We start from the raw sequence: 20,941 nt of genomic DNA on the forward strand, positions 1-20,941 counted from the left end.
TTGCCTCCATAAAAGGACTAATGTGTTACATTTTGTTTTCTTGGGTCATTTACACAGTATTTACCACTATGTCATGGAGGCATCAAACTGAACAATGGTGAACCTGGAAAACGGAGGTCTGAATGCCTCACCCAGCACACCACAGGATTTGTAAGAAGCCAGAACAGCTCCTGATACCAGACTTGACCAAGGGGTCTTTCCCGCAGTCATCCTGCCACCAGCACGAAGCCCGGGGAAACACACAGACCAGGAATGCAGCTTTCCTCAGGGTGAAGATACACCCTCACACTCCTGCAATCTCTTCAAATGCAGGAAAAACCATTGCATCTTTCTGGTGGCAGCAGGGAGCATATTCTCACACTCTTGAGCTGGGTGACATGTTGAGCCACAAAAGCCAGGAGCCAATACTTGAGGGAAAACAACTATACCAGTAATTCTTGATGAGCACTAGGAAGCTCTGCCAGGGAAATCAGTGAGTTAAGGAACTTCCTCCCTCAAAGGCTTTATCATGGCCAGTGCCTACTGGTGAACCCCACCTCCATGAAAAAATCAAATACAATTTGTCTCCTGCAAATAAGATTGCAGTAAGAACTCTAACCAGTACAAGGGAGGAAGCTGCCTTTTTAACAGTGTGGAAAAAAACCCAACAAACCAAACTGTTATTCTTCATTAAGCAATTGAAACAGCTGTAAACTTAACTTTTAAATTAAGAAGGTATAACTGAAACTAAAGTTTTAAACAGTGATATCACAAAATGTCCAGCTACCTATACTGAATTCTTTAAACAATTTGTTTTTAAAAGATCCAGAGATAAAGTCTCAATTTGTTTGCCTTTGCTATTTTTAGAGCACTACCCACCAATTCAAGAAATACTGAGTCAACTGGCAATTTCTGGCTAATGTGGACTGATGAGAATCCACTTTGAAGACATCTGAAGTTCCACATGTATCCCCCAGCACATTAGATGGACCCCGTGGGGGAAAAAAAGGCTTTTTGGATTGATGACCGTGAAGCAATTTTCACACCAAAGCTAACAGACCGTAGATTTGGTCAAGCCAATTTTGAATTGGTAATTATCAATATTACCTATACACTCTTCAGCAGCCTACACAAAGTGAGCTGGTGAACCCTGTCCATTCCTGAGCATTACTGAGCTTTTACAGAGACAGCATCTAAAAGGCCATCACATTAGGTCTTCCCTGTGCTAGGGGGAAGAGGGCAGACCCACGTCCTCAATATTAGTCCCTTCAAAGGAGCCTAGAACTGACACGGACACTACTTTTCTTTCATTAAACTTACCATTAAAAGGAGTACTGCCAGAGCAATGTCAAGACACATCACAGAAATGAGGATGAAAGGTAAGAAGGGTCAACAGTTTTGCCAAGATTGAATATTCTGTGATAAACAGAGTATTCCAGTCCCTTCTGCACCAAACACAGCACCTTTCAGAAAAGCATGTGTAAATTTTTAATGAAAAATTGGAGACCTATACTCTCTATTTAGACATCCAGATATCAAACCTTACTCACAAAACTGCAATGTTATCAGCAGCCTGGAATTAAGAGCACTTCATAGCTGGCTTAGCGCCAGAGAGATATTCTACTCTTCAGATGGAGTTCCTTCGGAAATAGACAATCCACTTTCAAATTTACATCTCCATCATGAAATTCAAACAGGAAAATATAGAGAATACTCCACAGCTTCGCAGGCAAAAGGAAAACCCATACTGGCCAGATGCTTGATGAGCCAGATAGATAAGCTGTATTTTGTCTTAGTTTACCAGGCAGAGAAGCAAACCACTACTGGGAACAGGTTAGCAAGAACACCGTGATTTCATTTTGGTTTTATTCAGCAAATCAATTAGTCCCTCCAAACTTTACTACATTTTTGCACAAAATAAACCCTAAACCTAAATGTTTCAAGTTTATTCTCCCAGTGGTGATGTCAGGATTATTTCAATTTAGTATTTCTGTCCTCTTACATAAGTGAACTACACTGAACTAAAGCAGCAAAAAATACTTCATCTTAAGTTTACACTCAAGCACACAAGCTTCAGAACTTCTTGAGTTTTAAACCTAGAAGTTAATCATCCCAGGAATATGCAGTATATTGTATTACAGATAGTTAATATTGTTAACCAAGCAGAAGCAACTACTCCCTAATGGAAAAATCACACACATTGCAAGATTAACACATAAAAGATAATTGCAATCTTTACCTGTTTTTTAAATTATTCTGCACTAGAACTTAGGTTGTCAATGGTGGTAAATCTGATCAAGAGCCCAGATGGAGAGGAGAGAGCAGGATGAAAAGGAATGTAGTGGCAAAGAGGTTCCCCCTCTCAACCTTGAAGAGAGGGAAAAAACCCTGGAACTGAAACTTGCAATGGCAAGGTTTTTTCATATTTACTCAGAAGAGGGTAAATTAAAAACAGAATACAATATAACATATATATACAAATGTGAAAAGAAGCAACAACTCCAGACTGAGTCACCCACCTAATAAAGCAGACTGCACTACTCCAGCTACAAAACACCCCAGAATACACCTCCCAAGAGATACCTGGCAAGAGAGGAGAAAAAAATCAACAATAAAAGAGGTTTACTTCTCAAATCAAACAGCAGTGAAGTGGTGGCAAGGCCTAAGGCTCCCAGCACCGTGATAGCATGTCCACTAAGCAGCTGATCATGAAGGAGAACTACCCCAAGCACCTCCTACATCTGTTTTTATACTTGCTTTGATGTCAGATGAGAAGTCAGGTGATGCTTGTCCCTTCTCATCTACATAACACTATCTGGGCCTACTAAAATTAAGGCCTTAATCTAGCCTAGCTAAAACTAAGGCCAAAACTACCACAAGGAGTAAGAGCTGAAAAGCCTATTGCCAGATATTTAGTGTGCCCAAGACTTGGACTACAGGCTGAAGATGAATCCAAATGCATACCTCAAGCCAAAGAGAGAATCACAGCCTGCCTTCCAAAACACAACAGCTGTCCAGCACATACACTGTGCTGAAAACAAATATGGCAAGATGATCACAATGGACAACATGCTTTGCAACGCAGGATAAAGACATTAGAAAGATGTCACATGGCAAAACATTCGCCCTTTCAGCTTCTTGTTGAGCTACAAGAGGTAAGAGAAGTTTTGCCACTGCTTACATAGAAACCAGCCTCTTTTGAGCTCTTATTTCCACTAGGAATCTCAATAAGAAGTCGAAGGAGCCCACTACTGTTTTCAAACACCAAGTTCAAAAAGGAACACACTCATCCTGACTGTATCAGGCTGTTTTATCTCTGCCTCTCTAATTTTCTCCCTGCAGAGCAGAATGCAGGCATACCCTGAAGACAGGACAGAAGACAGCTGGGAGCCATCCGAACTAACAAAGGCCATTTGCAAGGAGGTTTCCTCCCCCAGCATGTCACCATTCCCTGTGCTGGGCTTTCTCTCTCACGACCCCTCACTGCTTCATTAGCTGTAAATGATGTGGCCTAAGAAGGAAACAGGACTTTATTAACATTCAGAGAGGCCAGCGTTGCACACACAGATTTGATTTGCTGATTATCAGCAACCAAGTCCTATACTGGGTTCTCTCTCCCTTCTCAGTTTGGACACACCAACATATGACTTTCTCTCTAGTTTCTCACCCTTAAAGGGTGAAAATGAATAACACCATCTTTGTTACCCTTGCCTTCAATGCTACAAAACTCCCCAAATACTTCAACTTGAAAACCACTCTCACATTGCCCATCTGAGTATGAAAAGGGCAGTAATTATGTCAGAGTTGCTGGACTCACTGACCTAAAAGGCCTCTTTTCAGCCCAGTCTTACAAGATACCACTATTACCATGATGATGTACATTTTCTGTGACTACAATGCTAAACTCTTTTTTGACATGACATACAAGTTTACCCATCCAAGTAATAACTATTATTCTAAGCTGAAAGTGATTCACCTGTAGCAGACTTTGTGAAGATGAACCTAGTCAGCACTTACCAGGTTTGTGACATGTTACTGCTCCACCCTGCTCATGGGAAGTCTCTACTAATCAGGTAAGTATAATTCCCGCAGTGCTTGCCACTAAGGGATGAGGCACCTGCAGTGAGACCAGCTGCAACCATAAGACCATGAGCACAACGGCCTCCTCTCTCAATGAGGGAGGCAAAGGAGGTTTCAGGGCTCTGATAATTTCATCCCTGATCACTACTGTACAGCTAAATAAAATACTTTTTCTGTATAGTACTGCAGTTCCCCAAACACACTATTTCTCCCAACATATAAAGTATGTTTTGACCATTACAAAGTTTGCTACCTTCTTCTCAACTAGAGCATAAAAAAACCCCCAGTTTTCTGTGCTGTAGCTTCCCCAGCACCAGGGTGTGAGAAATAAACCAGCACAGTCTTATTGCAAGCAAAATTAGTTGAGCCAATACACGACATTTTTATTCTTTACCAAATCAGGGCTCTCTTTTTCTTTTTATATTGTTTTTGTTTTGATTTTATAGGGAACTTATAGGCATACCATGAAGAATGTAAGGTGCCAGGTTCTGTCTGGACCTGGCATCAGAGACTGTTACAGATGCCAGAAGGGAAACTACAAACTACCTGAAACAAAATCTAGGAGAAAAAGGCCTCTTTTGCCACGTGGCAGGCTCTGTGGACAAAGAAGACTCTCCACCCCGTTTGAAGAATTCAACACAGCCAATTAAGAAGATGACACCTCCTCCCCTCCGAGAAGGCACCTTTTCCAGCAAGACCGGCAAGCCGATGAAGAATATGCATTATCTGATGAAAACAGGCAGGGCTCTGTAAGACTACAAAAAGGTTTGGATGCAGGGTGTGCTTCCAGACCCCCTGCTGTTTAAGGCATCCAGCCCACGCTAAAAATAAACCCTTCCTTTCTGATATACCTCCTTTGTTTCATAGGTTATTGCCATCTTCTAAGAAAAGGAGAAATTTCTCACAAGAGGATATAAAGTTCTGGGTGCTGAGTCTCAGCTTACCTCATGGCACTCTGCTTACAGTAAACATCTACTAACAATAACATGTGCTTTCAGCTGAGAAGGGACAGAGCTAGGTTTCAATGTGGGGAAATCCACAAGACTTATGTTTTGGTTTGTACAATTCCTCGCTACAGCTGAAACATGAGAAAACTGTAGTAGTTTTAGGCCTTAGTTTTAGTAGGTCTTGGTAGGTGCTATGTAGATTAGGAGGGACAGGTTGTCACCTGATTTAAACAACCAAAGATATATTTCATACCATATGATGCAAACTGGGGTATAAAAATGAGTGTAGGAGGTATTTCTGTCTCTTCTCTTCATGGCTGCCATTCTGAGAGGACATGCTGTAGATATTCTGGGAGTAGCTAGGCCTCACTGCCACCTCACCACTACTATATCTCGGGGAAGTAAACATTTTATTGTTGGCTTCTTTGTTTCTTTATCCAGGTATATCTTGGGAGGTTGGCCTTATTGGGGCGGCCGGAGTGGCGGAACCTGCCGTTTCAGCAGGCAGCGGAAAGTTGTTCTTATCTTTTACTTTTATGCGTGTTATACTGCATTTAGCTTTTAATTTCCCCTTTTCTGTGTAAACACATAAGCTTTACTGTTTTAAGTTTGGAGCCAGGTGGGGGAGGCTGCACTGCTGTGGTGAACAGTTGGCATTTTGCCGAGGTCAAACCACAACACTGTCCCACATTCAAGACAACTTTAAGAGACACAGATGCTTCTTTTTGCATATCCAATTTCAAACATTGTAAGCCATAACAAAACTATCAACCACTGGCCAGGAGGAGAGAGACCTGCAGGCAAAAGAGTTTATATCAATTCAGAGAAAAGAACACAGATTAAGCAAACAGCAGAAAGTTTGAAAACGAAATCCAAACAAACAACTCGGATATTTGCTGAGAAAACATCTACCTTTTTCCAACCAATAGCAGAATCTCCCGTTAATCTTTATCTTTTTTCCAAAGCATGATCTTCAATTCTTCCAACAGAACCAAACATAGAAAACCCAAAAATATTTTTTCCTAGAAGAAAAAAAAAGCCAAACTTCAAGAAAGCTCTCTCTCTATGACTAATGTGGTTTTATAGTCATAAATGCAAATACTGCCAATACCATATCCTGAACTAGAGTCTGCCTGTCCCTGGCACATCTCCATTTGTTTTACAAAGTACCAAAATGGGAGACAAATGTCACACTGTTTGGGATGTGTATTATGTATGTATTCATACATATGTAATAAATGCCTTAAGACTAATTGCTCTACATACACTGATACACTGAAAACACACAGGTAGTCAGAAAAAAAAAACACCAAAGAAATACAAACCAAACAAAAATGAGGTAGAAGAGCAGAACAAGTCTACAGTCCAGGGCCGACAGCACTCCCATGGCTCTCCTCTCCCCTGCTGACAAGCACAGCCTGCCCTATTTTTTGCTAATGTCACACAGACTTTTATCCTAATCAAGAAACTTGACCTTTATATCTATTGCAGGCATCGGGCTGAAAAGTGAAATGTTTTTCACCATAATGAAAACAAAATGTAGATTCCATCCCCTATTTAAGTTACTAAGCGCATAAGCAAAGAATGACAAATACCTTGGCCTTTATTTTATTTATTTCATATGCAAGCCATTTTTCTTGATTAGACGACAAAACACCAAGACGTGCCCCATTCTACGCTATTAAAACCAAACACAAAGCCAAAGGAAGGGAAAGCAGAAAAAAGTTTCCCTCCCGCCATGTAGCTGAGCTAGCACATAATTTCCGCGGGAGCAGCGTGCGGTCCCGGTTATTCCCGGCGAGGGCAGTGCAACGCCCTCCACTGGGCCTGGACCTGGGGCTGTCCCCTCCGGCCCCTCGCCGGGCCCCGGCCCCTGTGCTCCCACCCCTCCGGGCTCCCACCTCTGCGGCCCCGGGCTAGGCCCCAGCTCTCCCACCCCTGCGGGCTCTCGCCCCTACAGGCTCCCGCCCCTCCGGGCTCCCGCCTCTGCGGCCCCGGGCTAGGCCCCAGCTCTCCCACCCCTGCGGGCTCTCGCCCCTCCGGGCTCCCACGCCTCGAGCCGCTATCCCGTCGCCACCGCCACCTCCTGCCCGCGGGCCCCGCACGGCGCATGCGCGGCAGGTGGCGGCCGCGGCCCCGTGTTGGCTTCGCGGGTGCGGGGCGGGGAGCCCCGGGGAACTTCCTTCAGTGGCCGTGTCGGGACTAGTTCGCCTTCTCCCACTGCGCCTTTCCCCCTGCGCTGCCGCCCGCGGAGGCACGTCGGCTCGGGGCCCGCGGCTTTCGCGCCGTGCTGCCCTCCTGGCCGTAGCCTGCGATGCCCGGTGGGCGCGCCGTGCGAGGCCGCGACCGTGCCGGGGGCAGCGCGGGGGAGCCGCTACTGCCGCTCGCTGCTGCTCCGTTCGTTAAAATGGCCGCGCTGCCGGCCCTTTAAATTAGCCGTACCCGAAAAGCACATCTTCAGACGCTGCCCGTGGGCGGGGAGCGCGCAGTGGCCGCGGCCGCCCGTCCTCCGGCGGGCTGGGGGCTGGACAGGGCCAGGGCCGGGGCCGGGCTGGGGATGGCACATAACCGGAGCGCAGGGCCGGGGGCGGCGGCCGGGGGTCTCTCGGCCCGGCTGGGAGCGGGAACCCAAGTCCAGGCCCAGTGCTGGGCGTTCTCAGCAGTGTAGATATTTTGTGTAACTCGTAATATTCGCCCAAGCCTCATTACCACCTCCTAATGAGACCCCTTTACTCCGTGACGTGCAACCGCTCCATCTCATTAAGGAAATCGCTCTTCAATGCTGATTATTTTATTTGCAGCCATAATTATATTTCTTTCGGCTAAATCACGGTTTAATCGAGCCCACATGGAGGGCAGCAGCACTAATTACAGCGGGAGATGCGGTGGCGGCGGCTCGGCCGCCCGCCCGCCCGGCGCAGGAGGCGCGGCCGCGGCGCTCCCCTGGCGCGGCCCGGCCGGGGGCAGCGCCGAGCGCCGGGGCCGAGGAGGTGGTCTCAAACACAACAACTTATTACTTCTAATTCCCCGACTGTCACCAAATCACCTGCACGAAACAAGAATCTAATTTGTTAAGCTGGCATTTCTGCAGATGGAAGATCGATTTTCTCTTTAGATTTCTCTAATTGAGTGAATATAGACGCCCCGAATTAGCCGCGCTCGGGCAAGTGGGGAAGGGAAAGGGAGAGGGAGGGAAAGAAAAAAGTCAACAAAAATCATCCTTGTAAAATAAGCCTTATTACCTATAGGATTGCCCCCCAAATAATAAAGCAAGCTGGATCGAAAGGTCCCAGATTGAGTGACAGTCATATTTCTGGAACTAAAGGGGTTTTAAAAGAAAAGGTGAGGACGGCTGGAGAATGCTAAATAACGGCGCGCGAGAGAGATGGCTGAGCTCTGAAATTGCTTACAGAATTACATTTGTTTTTCTTGTGATTTTATTAAAAGTCACTCCTCATCTCCAGAATGCGTGAAAATATCTACTTTCCACTCAGATACACCACATTAACTTGTTGGAGGCGAATTTGTTTGTTTGTCTATTTTATTTATTTGCCAGATAAGATTGATGCAGTCTTATTAGCGCTATATCTAGTTAGAGGAAGAGATAAGGATGAGATGTTTTCTTTTTATTCCAATTACTAGACTTGTCACCTAACTGAATAACTGATATATGATTATTTATCTTGAGTAAATAGAAATCAGAAAAGCAGCCAACTTAACACATACAAACAAAATATGTATGTTCCTTATTACTATATACCAACTATGTAATTGAAGAGATTAAAACTACGGCCTTAAAAGGGGAGAAAGTTAAATACTCCATCCACGTTTGTTTCTGATGTAAATTTTTTCATTGGTAGACCTGGCGGATGGGGAGATTTCGGATTTTAAAAACACAGGTGTGTGTCAAATGAATTCCTCAAGGCTCAGTAGGAAGAGTCTTCCCGAAAGTGTGCTGTTTGCCTAAACAGAGATGTATCTGAAAAATTATTTATACCGGTGTTTCCTTCTCCTTTCGCGGCAGCCCCGATAATTCCTGTCGACTGAATAAGCTACAGCCCAGTGCATTATGCTTGGGCTCCGCATTTTTAAGTTTATTAACTTAATACTCTGTCAGAAGCCTATACATGCGTAATGCATGCATGCATACGAAACTAGGTGGAGAGAAGGAGGTGAGTCTTGTGTATAAAGAGTTTGTATCTGGTCAGGTGAGAGAGGGCAGGGATGTCAGGCATACCTTCGTATTAAAATAGCTTTTTCCCCATAAAAGACTGGTTGTCATTGCTCTGATGAAAATTAATTGATAGAAGCCATCCTTTCAATCTAAAGCAACCGCTTCACTGTTGAAAGATTGCCTACAGCCTGTCCGCGAGGAGACAGTCGGAAGCGCTGCCTTTGGCTCTGCAGTATCCGAATGCAGATATTTAGATAAATAAGCAAATGGGAAAATGCTGTTCTTGACAGTGTTTGAGAAGAGGTGTCAGGAGACAGGAGCTCTCTCCACTGACCCTAGGGAGACTGTTTTCGGGACACCTGACGTCTGTGTTTCTGATCAGCTGCTAGCGTTCTTGCCTCGGATGTCTTTAAACTTCATAAAGTTGTTTTCAAAGAAGTATATATATCGCAGCGACAAATGCTGCATATAGCCTAATGTTGCAAAGCGGCGATGATCGTCACGTTTGGCTCTGACTAGAATGAATAAATCGGGATCTGTAGATGCTGGCAGCCTTGTCCTTCGTTTCCCAAGAAGTCATGTTTTGGAGTGGGTTGATTGAAATGAAAACACGTGTTTATGTTTTTCCATTTCTTAACTCCAAATTACGCCTAACGAAAGGATATAGTTTGATTTGTCATTTCTGTTTAGGGTATGTCGATGTGGAAAAGTAAGCAAATAACACTCAAAAGCATAGCTGTAATTTACAATGAATTAAAATTGATTCTTTTCATCAGACAAGAAAATAGGGAAATGTGAGGTCGTTAATTATTGAGGGAGGCGCTTCTCATTAAAGCGAACAATGTTACAATGCAGCACTGAACAGCGGGAATGTGAATAATAATACCCGATATTTCAGCACAACTGTCTGGAAATAAAAAGAAAAAAAATAATACCCCAAAAGCCGCACGAACAAGGCAGGCAACCAAAAGTTACATTTGGCAAACGCTGTGAGTGTTGCTACGTGTAAAAAGCAATTACGATGCTCTGCATACAGTAGCCGCCTTAACTGGATAGATGCTCAAGAAATACATAAATAAAATATCAAATTACAAATCTTATCAGCCATTTATGCCAAGCCACCCTGCTGACTTTTGCATTTAACCTTATTTTACTGTGTTCCTCGCTCCAAATATAATTATTCTGATAAAAGAAGGTTTTGTTCCTAAATCAGAGCAGAATTGGTTAAATACACTTTTTTATATTACAGCCTCATTCAATCAGGGCTTGAGTTTAGCGGAAATGGGAGAGGGGGAGCTCTGAGGGTTGGAAAGTTCTCTACCCTTTCTTCCCAGGGTCACAGCGCTGGAGAATTAGGGTTATATTGCTCCCAAACGCAACACGCCCCGCTCCCGCGGCCCTCGCTCGGACGGATCGACTGGCATGGGCGGGGGAGCCGCGGAGGGAAGGGCAGAGCCGGCCCCGACCGGGACCCCGGCATCGGGCCCGCCGGGCGCCGCCGGGCAGGGCAGGGAAAGGAAGGGTTGGGGTGGAAAGGGAAAGGAAAGCAAAAGAAAGTGCGGGGGGAGATGATCTCCCAGTGCCTAGCCTCTTGGCAGGCGCTCCTGTACGAAATTCAATCTCTATTTTTTATGAGAAGTAAACTGTCTAAATAAATTTTATTAGGAGCAACCAATATATTTTCTGGTACTGCCCTTTGTTCCAGTTCTACGTGTGTGTAACAATCTAAAACCTATTTATTGAGGAAAAATCACTGGATCCGTCATAGAAAATCCTTTTACTTTGCTCTGAAGTGATTTCTGAAGACACTCGTGTCACTCTGAAGATTTTTGGCCATTCTGTTAAAGCCTTTCCTTGTTAGGAACTTCAGTTCCTATGATCATGTGGGGAATACCGTAAATTGTAACAAGGAATGGACTTGACTGGCAGTTTTCTGGCTACACTGGGAACATGGAAAGACGACGAGGAATAAAATCCATGTAAATACATCTCCGACGCTGCCCAGGTGAATTCGGACACTTGACAAAATAGAAGTGAGGGAAAGCGGAATGTGATTAGGGTATTTTACATATGCCCCATTGTCATTTTCTTTCTGACACACTTAAATGTCAGTGTTGCCCACTCTTTTCTCTCTCACAGATTTCCGTCTCTTATTTCTCCCCTTCCCTTAAGACGATTGAGCTCTGAAGTCTTGGAAGAAATGATTTAGTTTGTTTATACTGCTATAAAAATCAAGAGCAATAGAAAAGTCATAAAATGAAGCGCGCTATCAATCACACTGCAACATTGTTATTCAGCAGTTACTAACAGAGATTGATAATCCTTTGATTTCATCCCATTGTTATTACTCTGATGTGTCTGCACATTAACTATTACACATTTATTTATCGACCTGAAACGTACAACAACACGGAATAGATGCACACGCACGCCGTGCCACCCTGCCCGCGGCGCGCTCAGCAGAAGCCAGCAGCAGGCATTTCCATCGCCCGCACGTTTGTGCCAGTAAATACAGCTGAAGTGGACCCCAGGCACCCCGAGCCCCCCCCCCGAGCCCCCCCGCAGCCGCGAAATGCTCCGCGCAGCCCCCGCGCTGCCGACCCGCGTCCCCGCCAGCGACTCCGCCGGCTCCGCTCCGCGGGTCCCGACGCCCGGCAGCCCGGGGGGCGCCTCATGGCAATTTTCACCGCCGGGTCTTCCCCTCCTGCCCTGGAGCTGCACACAGACAATAATTTTCAAAGGAAAAAAGGGCAGCAAATGTGTCGTCTCAGCAGTCCCCCATCCAGCCGGGAACAAACCGAAACAAAATGAAACAAAATTACCGAAACTCCCACCCCACCTCCATCTCTTTCTTTCTCTCTCTGTCTCCGGCTAAACTGTGGCCCGGTTCTGGGTCTCTCTCCCTGCTCTTAGCGGCCGTTCCCGACACCCAGGTTCTTTGCAACAGCCCGACGACTCGAAAGCGGAATTGAATCAATGTAGACTGGGCAGAGAGGAGGAAAAAAAAAGGCAGCAAAACTGCCCTAGAGATCGGTCAGCCGGTTCCTTTGTCTCCTTGTTCAGTCGCTGCCGAAACCCCTGCACATCTGAGCTGCAAACAAAACCACTCTTGCATCTGTTCGCATGCAGTATTTACAATGTTTTGTGTAAGTCAATTGGATGGCGGAAAAAAAAAAGCCGTTGGCGCCGTATTATTTAACACAGACTTCACTGGGCTCCCTTTTTGGTGGAAGCTTTATTTGCACTAAATGAATAATCTTAATTGCATCACTTTTGAATTAAAAATCAATGTTAATCAAGTTGAAAGTAGTAAATATCAGTTTTCATTGTGGCCGGGTAGAGGGTATTTTTCTTGTTTTGCAAATAAAAATGCAAGTCAAATAACTTTAAAAGGGCATTATGTTATGCTACAAATACAATTGAAACGGATTGTTTAGGAGCGGATCAGAAATGGTACAGAATTTTGCACTTAATTTCCTCAGTTATCATTTACAATAAGAACCTCTTGGCTTGACAGCCAAGTCTAAACAGTAGTAAATTAGTACAAATTTATACTGATTTTACTCTAATAATCGTAATAAAAGCTTATAGATTTGGCACTAATTACATAAATGCCTAATGATCTTGAAAATTACTCTGGTTAGAAATATATTACTAATCTAAACTTTGTTGTTGGCTGGCTTTGAAAAATCAGAACATTAGAAATGGTTCGCTTCACTTCTGCAAAGCACTTTAAATTGTTCAAGTAGTTTAACATATTCAAGAGGAAAATAAAAAGCATTTAACTTTATTTACTGCTCTAAATTGAGTTTGTAGGCGAGCCGAACTTGTAAACTTTACCCAAAAAATAAGGCTTACGAGTGTTTAAATCCCGGACAGGGAGGCATTGCTCCCCGGGCGGCCGGGACTCACGGTGCTTGGCTCCCTTTCCCCTCGTTGAGTTCTGCTTCGGCACTGAGCGGGACCTGGGCGGGGTGGCGGGGAGCCGCGGGGACCAGGGGAGCCTGTGTGGGAACTCGCGCAAGTTACTCTTTCCTCGACGCCTCGCAGCCGTCGGGGCTCGGGTGAGTGAGAGCCGGGCCGCGGTCTCCCCTGCCGCCCCGGCCTTCAGTTCCTCGAGGCCGCCGGCAAGCGGGGCCAGCGTTGCCCGACTCCCCACCGACCGTCTCCCCCCATCACAGCCCCTGGTTGCCTCGGGACTTGCGAGACCCCCGGGGGCCTGATCGGGTCGGGTGCCAGGGTGCGCTCCGAGGAGGTATTAAACACAATCAAACCCAATAAATCAGGGGCAACTCGGAGCGAGGGAAGTGTAGCAAATGTGCATTTGAAATAGAAGCAGAGAGAGAGAAGGCGGGCGGCCAAGGTGAGCGGAGCAGGGTAAGGGAGTGCGGGCTCGGTGCGGGCCAGGGCGGGCCGGGCCGGGCCGGGCGGGCCGGGCCGGCGGGAGGCCGGGGCGGCGGCAGCGGGCGGGCGGCGGGCGGGCGGAGCGGGGCGCTCCGGGCGCTGACATTTGCAGGCTGCCCTCCTGATTGGTCCCCGCGCCGAGCTGCTCACGGGTTCATTGAAGTGTTAAGCACCTCCCCGTCTCTCTAAAGGACATTATAATGCAAGAGACCCCCTTTTTAACCACACACCGAATTTTCTTTCATTTAGACGATCTATATATATATCTATCTCATATCTTATATCTATTTTAAATAACTTAAGGCCGCTAAAATTTGGGGGGGAACAGCCTTCGCCCTGGAGCGGTGCGCGATGCTGTCTCACGCCGACCTCCTGGACGCCCGTCTCGGTGAGTTTCCCCCGGCACCCCCCCGCCCCACGGCGGCTGCACCGGCGGCGGCGGCGAGCGGGGAGGAAGCCGGGGCAGGAAATTGACAATTTGTTCCTTATTTTACCTTAATGCGATCTAAATGGGCTAATTCCTTTAAAAGTAATTGTACTGTATTAAAGTTTAATTTGATTTAACATAAAAAAGAAAAGCGAGTGAGACCTACGGAGTATGTAGATCTACAGCGAGTTGTGGGTCATTTAATTTTTCTCTCCTCTGTTTTTATATACATACCTACACATTATTAGTATGATGATGATTATTATTATTTTAGGACAGATGAGCTCGATGGTGTTTACGGAGTTCCGGGTGGCCTTTTCGTGCTCGCCTGTTCTCTTTTCTCCCTTCTTCTTTTCTTTTCTTTTCGTTTTTTTTTTTTTTTAAGAATTATCAGCATCTATCAATTTATGGTTATTCGTGAGTTTGTTTAGCGGAACGGAGGGAGGAGAGAGGAAAGATTGGGTAGACTGACCGAGGTCTCCGTACATCTGTCCGGGAGGTAATGCTCCCGGCAGCAGGGCGCTTCGACCCTTATGTTTTTCTCTCCATCTCTTTCTCTTACCAGCTCCGCTGGAAAACCCAAGTTGAAATCGGGAAAACTTGCCCTCCCCTCCTTCCCTTCCCTTGATCGCGAAAGAGGAGGCCGGACAGGGAGCTGGTTATTTCAGCAGGAAGAGGGGCTGCTCGGTGTAAAGTTTTCCCTCCTCCGCCCGCGTTGCGCCGGGCCGGAGTCTCTGTGCGTCACGGAGCTGAGCAGGGTTGCGGGTCTGGTGGGCGGCCGGGGAACGGCCGGGCGGAGGCGGTGGCGGTGGCTGGTTGTCTCTCACTAGCTCACTGCGCTGGAAAGCGGCTTTGATGGATCCATGACCGGCTGCAGGGGAGTGACTGCCGCTCCTTTGCTTCCGCAGGGATGAAAGATGCGGCTGAGCTGCTGGGACATCGGGAGGCGGTGAAGTGTCGGCTGGGCGTAGGGGGCTCGGATCCGGGGGGACACCCGGGAGACATGGCTCCCAACTCGGACACGGTGGAAGGGACCACCCTGCTGCCGGGGGAGGACATCACCACGGTGGGATCCAACCCCAGCTCCCTAGCCGTCAGCGCCAAAGATCCCGACAAGCAGCAAGGCCAGCAGGGAGGCCAGAATCCCAGCCAGGCCGGGCAGCAGCAGGGGCAGCAGAAGCAGAAGCGACATCGCACCCGCTTCACACCGGCGCAGCTCAACGAGCTGGAGAGGAGCTTCGCCAAGACCCACTATCCGGACATCTTCATGCGAGAGGAGCTGGCCCTGCGCATCGGTCTCACTGAGTCCCGGGTGCAGGTATGAAAAACCGCCCGCGTGCAGTGCCCGCCGGCCCTTCCCCGGTCGCACCGACGGCGGCACGGCCGACCGGCGGCAAGGCCAGGCACAATGGGGTGGGGGCGGGGCGGGTGCCCCAAACCTTAGCCCGACAGCGGGGGAAGTAATCCAGCCCTGAAAGCAACAATTTGGTCAGTAAGCCTTCAAAACAGACATCCCTGGCCTCCCCGTTCCGCAAATCGGTCACCTTAGGGTGTCCCCTTGTCCTCTACTCTACCCACCTGCAGCGTGGTGGTCCCCAGTGGGCGCCGGCTGAGCTCCACGGCCCGACCCTTGGCAGAAAAACGTCTGGGGAGGCACAACCCTACCGGAACGAGTCTCAACCCTCGCAATAGCCCGGCGCTAAGAGTTGAGCCGAAACTCCCCGGGAATGACTGCCGTTCCACCAAGTGGAGTTCGGCAGCGGCCGCCAGGCCGCTGTTCATCCAGGAGGCTGCCGGAGGGGCCGCTGTCCAGGGTGCTGTCGGCGGCACTCCCTCGGCATCGCCGGGTAGGGGCGTCTGCCAGTGCTCCCCGCCGTGAGGGTTGGAGTGGAGGGCACGGAAAGGCACACTGGCTTATGAATAGTCACTTCGGTAAAAGGTAGTTATAATCCGGACTCGAAGTTTCCCCGAACTGGCTTTTATAATGCCTGGGAACGGCGGGGGTAGCAAGTAACTTCAGCATCTAGGGTGTACTTTTGTTTTCTAAAGTATGTATACAAAGGTATATAGACACATAGATATATATATTTGCACACAGGACCGAAGGCAACTATTTAGGCAAATCAATGTAAATAAAATTTGGAAAAAAGAGAGAGGAATCAAAACACTACACTGCTCAGATGTGGCTTTTGTGTGTACAAGATTATTTTAATGACTTCCTAGTCTAGTCCCTTCTGAGGAGAGAAAGCCTGCACAATAGGAGCACTTGTGGGATGCGCATCCCAGCTAAGTACAGCACAACAGGACTGCCGCTGCACTTTACCGCAGTCACAGTTCAAAATCTCTCTTAGCAAGCCTAGGATCCTCAGCTAAGTAAAGACTCCTCAAGAGAAATCCCTAAATGAACGTTTTAATGAACGGAAACAGATTCCATTCCTGAAAGTGACAGAAAAAGCACGTCTGCTTTTAAAAAGTAAAACAATTTGACTCAACCTACACAGAACTATAATTAGTTTAAATTAAGAAAGAAATTAGATTCACAAATAAAATATAATTGGACAACTGACTCTATGAAAAAAAGAAAACGAGGTCTATTAAACTTTATTGGGTTTCCCAAAGGTTAATGATACCAATTTCAACATTAGGAGTGTGGTAAATGAAGTAAAATATAAAATGGAAACAGTTATTTTCTAACAGCACATCAAAGAAATTCGTAGGAAGAAAGACAAAGTGTTTTAATGGCCTTGGCATAATCTTAAACCAATGCTAATAGCTCAAGACGGCTGATAAAAACAGTTTAATAGAGTGGCAATTTGAATATTTTTTACAATAATGTTCTGTAGTTTAAAAAGTAATCAGATCAACATAACCTTCTTAATTAACACTTCAAAATGATTAACATTATGTAATCTAAAGCAAAAAAATTAATGTATTTACTTCACAGTCCAATGTATCACTGCTCCTTGACCAAATTTAAATTAAATAGTAATTGGTTTATGTTCTTATACGAGTACTTTACAGTTTTCTTTATAGTTAACAGATTGCCTACACATTCCTTCCAGTACGTGGGCTCCACGTTGATTAAGGGATGCTCCAAATACTTAATTTATAGCCACTGTATATATTTTTAAGGGTTTTAGATGCTAGGATAAATCACCACTTTCCTCATTTTAGATCTGTATTTAATGTATATGATACATTTAAATAATTATTAAAGCGCCTGATGCTTAAACAGGAGTCCAATTCCACATCTGACATTGCTCTGCTTTTCAGACTGCTGTAATAAAACCATTCTTTTTATAGCATGCCATTATTAGAAACCAATTTCAGAATTATTTATAACCTGGAATGGCTTATTAAGCAGCAATGCGAGAATCATGCAAATTACGCGATCAAATGCAATATAATAAGCATAATCATTAGTCTCTAGCACGGATTAATTAACTTTCAATATTTTATTTACATAAAAACCAAATCAGTGAAATAACTTCTGCACAGTCAGGCTTGCCTTTCAATATTTTATATGAACAAAAATAATGTGCTGTAATTCCATTGACCGTGTCCCCCACAATGGTCCCGTCACCTGCCACATCTTAATAGGGGACAAGCTGAGAGTATTTTCTAGTTTTCTAATGGAATGAGAAATTGCATTTTCTTCCTCTCCCAGCACTATTAAAGTGTAATGAATTCGGCCCAGAGTTCACGGCTGGCTGATCGAAATGAACCTGAGATCTGAGCTTTAATACAGCTCTCCAGATTTCCTACCAAATCTTCACATTAATCATCTGCTGGATTCCGATGAGATCTTCATAAAGCTTCTGCTCCTAAAAAAAAAAATAGAGCAAGAGAAACAAAAAAATGAAAATGATATTGTCTTCCCTTCTCTCGCTTTCTCTCTCTCTCACCCATTTATAGCTGGGGAATTAAATGGGCTATATATTTTAAAATACATTTACAGTATGTCTATATTACTGTAACAGCAGACATCATCAAGGAAGATTTTTAGATTCCAACCTCCATTAGATTCTCATTGTTGTATTAATAATTTTCAGAGGCTAGTTGCATTTTAAAAGGAGTCCAAAGTTGCCAAACGCTCGTGGTTAATATATTTCTGGAGTTGTCATGTGTGCATTTTCAAAATCTCCCCCAGGTTTTCCCTGCATTTTAATCTGTCATGCACCAGTTTTTAACTGGAAACATCCACATTTTAAAAGCATATGCAGCGTAGCTATGAGCTTAGGCGATCAGACCTGATGGAGATTCTTTACACCACCAGCAAACCATGAAACATAAAAAGATTTTGTAGCCACAATTTAACTATTAACCCTAAAACATAATTGAACGCGATTTTTCGATTATTCATACGATATTTAGCTCCCTCACGGCTGTTCATTACCGCTAAGGGGCATCCGTCTTTCTCAGTCCGGGTATGAAGCCTGAGACCGTGGAATCCGGCAGGTCGGGGCACTGTGCTCCCTTGGTTTTAAGGTGGACGTGGTTTCTCCAGGCTCACGACTGCCTCGATTGCTTTCGGCTGTGATGAGACGCACCAGCCACAGTGCCACCACGGGCATCTGCTCACCTGAACTACCTCCTCTTTTGTTGTTTTGAGTTTAGTTTTCTTATATTTTGTTTTTTCAAACCCAAATGCGGGCGGTTTGGCCCGGGGGTTTGCTGCCTCGGGATCCCGGCGGTGCTGGCCGAGGGGCTGGCATCACGGCAGCTTGGGAGCGCGTCCACGCAAGGGCCAGAGACGTGGGCTGCTTTGATATTTTTGTGGTTGTTGTTTTTGCGGGGAGGGTGTTAATTATTCTTTTTCGGAGGGAGGCCAAGCTTCTCTTCTGGAGTCTCCCGCCGAGGGAGGAAGGCCTCGGGCGGCTCAGTGCCGGGACGCATTTCCTTCGATGGGTTTCGTATAAAGTTCCAGCGGTCTCGTTAAGCCGTGACGGGGACACGCGTGGGGCTGCGGTGTGAGGCGCGGCAGTGACGGCGGGGGCGAGGCTCGGAGGGGCCCCGGGGGGTGGTAGTGGCTAACGGAGCGTGTCGCTGCCCGCCGCCCGCAGGTCTGGTTCCAGAACCGTCGGGCCAAGTGGAAGAAGCGCAAGAAGACCACGAACGTGTTCCGCGCCCCGGGCACGCTGCTGCCCACGCCGGGGCTGCCGCAGTTCCCCTCGGCGGCCGCCGCCGCCGCCGCCGCCATGGGCGACAGCCTGTGCTCCTTCCACGCCAACGACACGCGCTGGGCCGCCGCCGCCATGCCTGGCGTGTCGCAGCTGCCGCTGCCGCCGGCGCTGGGACGGCAGCAAGCCATGGCGCAATCCTTGTCCCAGTGCAGCCTGGCGGCCGGGCCGCCACCCAACTCTATGGGGCTCTCCAACAGCCTGGCGGGCTCCAACGGCGCCGGGCTGCAGTCCCACCTCTACCAGCCCGCCTTCCCCGGAATGGTGCCCGCCTCCCTGCCCGGCCCCAGCAACGTGACGGGTTCGCCCCAGCTCTGCAGCTCCCCGGACAGCAGCGACGTGTGGCGGGGAACCAGCATCGCCTCCCTCCGCCGCAAAGCACTAGAGCACACAGTCTCCATGAGTTTCACCTAAAGGCTGGCGCCTCGCCCCGCGCCGCCGCCGCCGCCGCCGCCTCGCCCCGCGCCCCCGCCTCGCCCCGCGCCCCCGCCTTCTCCCACCCGACTTAGCAGGGAGTCGACTCAGGATCTGAAATCAGACGCCAACAGACTGGTTTGTGGGCCAAGAAACATCCCCCCCCCCCGCCAATCCTCCCTACACGCCCTCCGCCCCCGCGCATTACCGCGCACCCCTGTGCCCCGCGGGGGCACCATTCGCGGCCGCCACGAGCCCGGCCCTGCCTCCCTCCGCCGCCAAGACCCCGGTCTCTCGCCAGCCGCCCGCCCGGCTTTGGCTTTGCAAAGAGATGCATTTTTGGTTCTGTTTTCATAATTTTTATGGCCTTTTTTAGGTGTGGCGATCTGCCGCCGGCCCTCTCCGCTGCGAGAGCGCCGTCGGGGGTGGGCCGGGTGGGTTCGCGAAACGGCACAGAGACCCCAGAGAGAATCAAATCCATTTTGATTAAGCATTGATGAGGGAGAGCGAATGAGATGGGGAAAACGAAAAAGGAAAAAAAAGCTTCTTTTTGTAAAACACAAAGGGGATAAACGGGGGTAAAAATAAGCGCGCAAGAGCGCTTCCCTTTTTCGGATCTTTGATTTCGTGACAGTTGAGTTGCCGACCCTCCCTACCTTTATTTACGCATTTATTTACGTTCCTGCTGCTATTGTCCCTCCGCAGCGCCGGTGGAGGCGCCCCCGCGCCCCCTGCCCTGCCTGGCCCGGCTCGGCCCGGCCCGGCTCGGCCCCGCGGCCCGCCCGCCTGCATGTGCCGGTCACCCCGCCGCAGGGCAGGGCCGCTGGAGGAATGAACAAACGATGTGAAATAGGATGTTTTGTGTAGATAAAGCATTCTTGTTACATACTGGTCGATTCGTGATATGTTTTAACTTATTGTCTGTGCTTATTTATTGAATTTTGGGTTACTTAATAAATGTTTGAGCTAATATAAAACATATTACTTGACTTTTCCGGACACGTTTATATCAAGTTAATGTGAATGAATAAATAAAATCATTTTCAGTATGTGATATGAAGAATTATAGATTTTGATGTGGCGTGTGAGATATGAGAGGTGTCTTCAACTGCAGGCAAAAAAAAAAAAGACAGGACTTCCTTCTGTGGTATTCACTGAGTCCTTTGTCACAAGTTTGGGGATAGTTTGCTTGCTTATCTTTGCATTGATGCCTTTCACTTGTCACAATTTTAATACTTCATGATTAATAAACTTTTGTTAATCTTTCTGTGTGATGGCCTTTAAACTCAGAGTAACAAGAAGTACCGTGGTGAGGCAGGGCAGGGTCGATGGGTGC

The 20,941-nt window shown here is 47.2% G+C and overlaps 1 protein-coding gene across 1 annotated transcript; it reads left to right on the forward strand.

Moving 5' to 3' along the window:
• Window positions 1-13,935: 13,935 nt before the first annotated feature.
• On the forward strand, window positions 13,936-19,605 carry OTP (orthopedia homeobox). The gene is made up of 3 exons (XM_071581293.1): window positions 13,936-13,972; window positions 14,920-15,329; window positions 19,075-19,605. Exons 1-3 carry the CDS (start codon window positions 13,936-13,938, stop codon window positions 19,603-19,605), a joined length of 978 nt encoding a protein of 325 aa, XP_071437394.1.
• The last annotated feature ends 1,336 nt before the right edge of the window (window positions 19,606-20,941 follow it).

The sequence above is a fragment of the Pithys albifrons genome, chromosome Z (assembly GCF_047495875.1).
Source record: "Pithys albifrons albifrons isolate INPA30051 chromosome Z, PitAlb_v1, whole genome shotgun sequence".
Taxonomy (NCBI): domain Eukaryota; kingdom Metazoa; phylum Chordata; class Aves; order Passeriformes; family Thamnophilidae; genus Pithys; species Pithys albifrons.

What these genes read in the sequence shown, in the direction of transcription:
- OTP (XM_071581293.1), top strand. Translation starts at nt 13,936, where the DNA reads ATGCTGTCTCACGCCGACCTCCTGGACGCCCGTCTCG. An exon ending in CCTCCTGGACGCCCGTCTCG is followed by an intron (nt 13,973 to 14,919) that starts GTGAGTTTCCCC and finishes TTGCTTCCGCAG; the next exon opens with GGATGAAAGATGCGGCTGAG. An exon ending in TCACTGAGTCCCGGGTGCAG is followed by an intron (nt 15,330 to 19,074) that starts GTATGAAAAACC and finishes CGCCGCCCGCAG; the next exon opens with GTCTGGTTCCAGAACCGTCG.